This window comes from Montipora capricornis, chromosome 14 (assembly GCF_036669925.1).
Source record: "Montipora capricornis isolate CH-2021 chromosome 14, ASM3666992v2, whole genome shotgun sequence".
In the NCBI taxonomy this organism is placed as follows: domain Eukaryota; kingdom Metazoa; phylum Cnidaria; class Anthozoa; order Scleractinia; family Acroporidae; genus Montipora; species Montipora capricornis.
Genome location: NC_090896.1, coordinates 47,314,300 through 47,319,299, shown reverse-complemented (window position 1 = coordinate 47,319,299; position 5,000 = coordinate 47,314,300). Strand labels below are relative to the sequence as shown.

General features: G+C 38.9%; 2 protein-coding genes across 3 annotated transcripts in view; one reads left to right on the top strand and one right to left on the bottom strand.

Moving 5' to 3' along the window:
- Positions 1 to 912, top strand: part of LOC138032059 (bifunctional 3'-5' exonuclease/ATP-dependent helicase WRN-like) — a 2,496-nt gene extending 1,584 nt beyond the window's left edge. Inside the window, exon 3 of the mRNA XM_068879644.1 lies at positions 805 to 912. Within this exon, the coding sequence (XP_068735745.1) occupies positions 805 to 912 (108 nt within the window). The remainder of the gene's footprint in view (positions 1 to 804) is intronic.
- Positions 913 to 3,104: 2,192 nt separating this feature from the next.
- LOC138033564 (histamine H2 receptor-like) overlaps positions 3,105 to 5,000 on the bottom strand; it is a 27,250-nt gene continuing 25,354 nt past the window's right edge. For both annotated transcript variants that reach the window (XM_068881349.1, XM_068881348.1), the window contains exon 3: positions 3,105 to 5,000. This exon is cut by the window's right edge and continues 908 nt beyond it. In XM_068881349.1, coding sequence (XP_068737450.1) covers positions 4,948 to 5,000 — 53 coding nt within the window. In that variant the 3' untranslated portion in view covers positions 3,105 to 4,947.

Here is a 5,000-nt window from a genome sequence, read left to right as displayed (position 1 = left end):
AAAAAAAAAAACTAAAAAATATAAATAATGAAACGAACAAATCCCACCCACTTTCCGACTGGGATTGCCATACTGCCAACCCAGTAAAAATTATTCGACTCCCGCATCATCATTTAAATCTAATTCAATGTTGTCATATTTATTTATCTCCTGCTTTAGCAAACTCGCCCTAAACTAAGGGGGGTCTAAAACACAGGTCACTCTTTGCAGGTCGTTCTTTATTTCTTCAGTCAGGCCCTAATTGTGCCAATGGACACTCACATTACGAATCAAGAAGGGAATATTTTTCCAGTCTTCTTAAAAGGACTTAACTGCTTCAAAATGGATTTGTTGTCGAATTTTGCAGCGTCAAAACTTGTTTGTCTCCGTCGACTATCGACTATACCAAACAAACAGTGCAACTAATTTGAATAATACTTTCTTTAGATACAACTTCCTTACACCTGCTCTAAGGACTGTTCTAAACTCTTGTTTGCGTAGGATTTTTTGTTTTTGTTTTCTACGACCTTCCTTACTAATTTCGCTTTTATCTCTGTAGAACGACTGCATGTAACATTTCGGTTTGGTGAAGACATTGGTTTATGGACAGCTTGTGTTGGACAAGGCTATATCGTTTCCCGACCGATATCTTCACTCATATGCATCAAGAGAATTAAACGAATCTTCTCTAGGAGTCTAGTATAATATCTAAGCAGTTATTTTCCAAGACTAAAAAGCAAGATTTAAGCCATTTTGTGATGAAAATCGTTTGTTCAGCACACAAGCTTGATATTGAAAATCTCTTGATTGTTTGTTTGCAAACAGGAATTGTGGATTATTTTTGCATGGTCGAACTGTAAGAAAATTTCTGCTGACCCAGGCGCCTCCTTTTCTTCACGGCCACAATCGGACTTCTTCGGAATCACCGTGTGATTCCTACACTTGCTTTACGTGTTTTTTTTTTTGAGCGATGATATCCAAGGTTACTTGGGTTTGTTTAATTAAGAATCAAGACTTTTAGACAGTTCTAAGACAAATTATATTCTGTCCCTCAATAAATCTAGTATTTAACAACTAGTTATGGTCTTAGTTCTTTTTCTTAGTTATGAGCTATATTGTGGAATACGCGCACTGCCTGATTTTATCCGTACCACTGAGTTTACAGTTTTTAAAATGAGAATCCAGGGCCGCTTTTCTTTTTAATTAATGTATCTTTAACTATGGTATCTTTAGTTATGTATTTATATATGTTATGTAGTAATGTCTCGGAGATATGAGCCCTTGTTTAACAATTAGTTCATGCGTCAGCTGTGCGTATGTCGAGATATTGAGCACGCGGGAAGTTTCGAGAGCACGAAAGAGGCGTAAGAGTTGCACGAGGCGCAGCCGAGTGAAACTCTAGCCTCTTGAGGAAATGATTTCTAGGCCAGAGGAAATGATTTCTAGCCAGATACTCGGGAGTAAGCCTGGTGTGTGCTGTTAACTTAGATTTTGGATTTCTGAACAAGTTTTTATCATAGAAAATTCGCGACAAAGTTATGCTTTCATTTCGCTGTAATTCTCCTGTCTAAGAAACGGTATAATAATGTAAATAAAAGGATAACGATATTTATATTTGCAGAATACCTGTCCTTTTACTTCAAAAGTCAAGCTCTACATCTCTATGCATGCAATAAGCGCATTCAAAATTTCCTCGTATTACTTGATACTTGATACTTAATACTTAATTAAAAAGGGTTTTTCTGCTTATATGAAAAATTCGTTTTCTCTCCCGTCCCCTTCTTATGCATGATCTTCGCGGAAATTACATTCTGTCCCTAAGTAAACCTGGAACAACCAGTTATAGTCTTAGCTCTCTTTTTTCTTACGTATCAGCTAAGTTGCGGAATGCGTTACCTGATTTTACCCGTAACTATGAGTTTACTGGTTTTAAAAGAGAATCCAAGGCCGTATTTTGTACAGCGGCTTTTCTTTTTAATGAATATATCTTTAAATATTATGTATTTAGTAGGTATCTGTATATGCTATGTATTTTAGCTTTAAATGTAATGTCTCGAAGATATTAGCTCCTGCAGTTACTCGGAAATTCGAGATGAAATAAAGCTCATGCCTGTATGTATGTTACCTTTAGCAGGGCGCGTGCGCACACTTTGTAATCTACCACTCCAGTGCTTACCATATGAGAGATAAAATGAGTTTTGCCTTAAATATATAAGCCATCTAATTCTTATGCTATATTGACAAGGGCGGTTTGGAGCTGTGAGTAGGCGTGGAATTTTTAACATATGGTTTAGGGGCCGACATATCTCTCCCTCAATGCCGTACCGGGAGGCCAACCTCGTTCCCAGGGTGTCTCTTCTCTGCCTCCCTTGGTCCAACGACCAAGGAAAGCAGAGAAGAGAGACTCTGGAAACGAGGTTGGTGTTTTCCTTGTAAAGATTTTTCTTTGAACACGTTCGTGCAAAACGTGTTCTAAACTATTATTGACTTTTCCTTCACATGGTAAAGTCTGCATTCGAACCAAGTGGCCGATCAGACAGGAGCTTATCGTGGTTGCTGTAGCATGAAGCGAATAGGAGTATTTCTACTTCCCCCTGAATGAGATGCTAGTCCATCGCAGCAGGAATTCCCCCAGCCCTTTACCCATTTACACACCTGGGTGGAGAGAGACACTGTGAGAGTAAAGTGTCTTGCCTAAGGAGACAACACAATGTCCCTAGCCAGGGCTCGAACCCGGATCGCTCGATCCTAAGACGAGCGCACTAACCAGAGAGAGATCTTTCCACGATAATTTGATTAGATCTGCTCAGGAGGTACTATTTTACTGTAAAGGAAAAACGTGTTTTAGCTAACAACTGAAAAAAGAGAATATTTTCCCTCCGGAAATACGAGAAATAATATAAAAAGACCGGCTTGTTTAATCCCAACGTCTTTATCAGTCGTGGTATTTATTAGTCACGTGACCACTAGACGATGTCCAGGCTATCCAAACTCTCCGCGTACATTCTAAAGTTGCGTGTATCATTGTAGGTAATAAATCAGCAAAAAGGCAATGTGTGGTAGTATTGACCATGAAACAGAAAAACAGTTTGTTATAGCAGTGTATTTTTATTTATCTTATAATATACGGCATTAAACATAATCAAAGATGTAATTTAGTACTTCGTATGCTTCTAAACATCTAACACGTTTTCATAATGTACATAAAAACAAGTATCATAACATAATTCAACCAAGGGCACTTTACCCTTCGGAAGGAAAGGAAAAGGAAGGAAGGAAGGAAGGGAAAACGATCTCGAGTCGGTGAGTAAATTCTGCCATTCGTCCCGGTAAAGTGATCTATGCGTGAAATGCAGTTTGCCAGCTTTAGGAAAAGTTCTTTGTTTTTCTTTTTTCTCCTTTCCAGTCCTTCCCATCTTCGAAGGGAAGAGCACCCTGGGAAAGAATTTGAAGTTGTTCTATTTCCGAACTTCAGAGCGGAAAAACGTAATAAGCGTGCGCGAGTTTTGACTGTGCGCCAGGCCCAAAGTTTGAAAAAATGGTGGGAATTTCGACGATCGTGTAAACAAAAAAACAGGCTACGAACTTTGTTTGCTTTCCCAATATTCCCGGTAAGTAGCAACATTTTAACGTCACTAATGAAAAGCTGGTGTATTGTTTTTCGTAGGGAATCAACTTTTTTGGGACAAAATTAACCTAAAGACGGTTTCAGAACCCTTTATTTTACCGCGATATACAAGAAATTTCGTTCCAAAGACACATATCCACAAACACTCTTTACATATTGCATCCATATAAGCAACCCACTGAATATATAAGAGCAAGAGAGCCTCTCACCAGGCACGGGGAGACTTGTTTTCTTAACAGTGAAATGCCGAAAAAATTTCATGCTTGCTCAAGTATAAATAAATCAACCGAGTGATAGCCTCGCGTGCCTTTTTACAGTCTGTCACTCTTTCCAACCATGGTGAACCATTGCAGCTTCCATTAGTACCTGAGCCCGCAAGCAGGGCCAGATATGCGCAGAAAAGCTGCGCAGTACGTTTTTCCACTCTGAATTTCCTAACCGGAAACTCCCAGCTCGTAACAGGCCTCCTCATTTTGTAAACGTCTTATTCAATTCCTGCTCAATAAAGGACTTCTCAAATTAACAACGTTGTCGATTACGAGATGCTCTGTCATCAAGCGGTCTTATTGATTTATTCAGTCAAATCATGGAAAAACGCTTTGCTCCGATATTAACCGTTAAAATTGTTGAATGCAGGAAATAGTGGGCATAATCGCCCTCAAAATAGTATAGCATGACAAGGGCCTTGGCCAGAAAAACGTTATGACCAAGGCAATGGTACTTCTTTGTTTGTTTGTTTATTTATTTGCGAGCACTGTTTGACTTTCCCCCTTCCTTTTTAGCTGAAAGTCAGCTAAAAACAAGAAACAAAAAAGAGGGCCCGTTATTTTTCGGGAGCCTGAACTGACTACCTTTTCGTCTAGCATCGGTCCACCAACGATACTTCAAATCAACAACAGATATAAATGGTACATGTAAATTACCAACTCTCTGAAGAAACCACCTGACAGCCTACAGACACCTGGCCGAGCGTCTAATCCCACAGAGATTCATGATAAGTAACTAACTAGAAACTTTATTCACGAGTTTTGACAATTTTGGAAATTACGCCAACAGCATTATTTTGTAATGTTTTCTCTCTCTCGGTACCCCCCTTCCCAGCTCGTACGCTTATGAACAAAGCCAAGTAGAAAATGCCACGACGCTTCATAATGTATTATGACTGAGGCAAGTGCCTCTGATGACTAAAAAGACGAATAACAGCTATACAGTAAATTAATTAAGATAATAAGCACCTGTTGTCTTGTTAACTTTCCTGAATCCTATAACTGTTGTTAATATCATGAAATTTCAAACTTAGCAAAGCCAAGTAGAAAAATGCAATGGCGCTTCATAATGTTTTACAAATCATTAAGAGGTAAATCTGCAACTCGCCTTTCACGGTTACAAACAG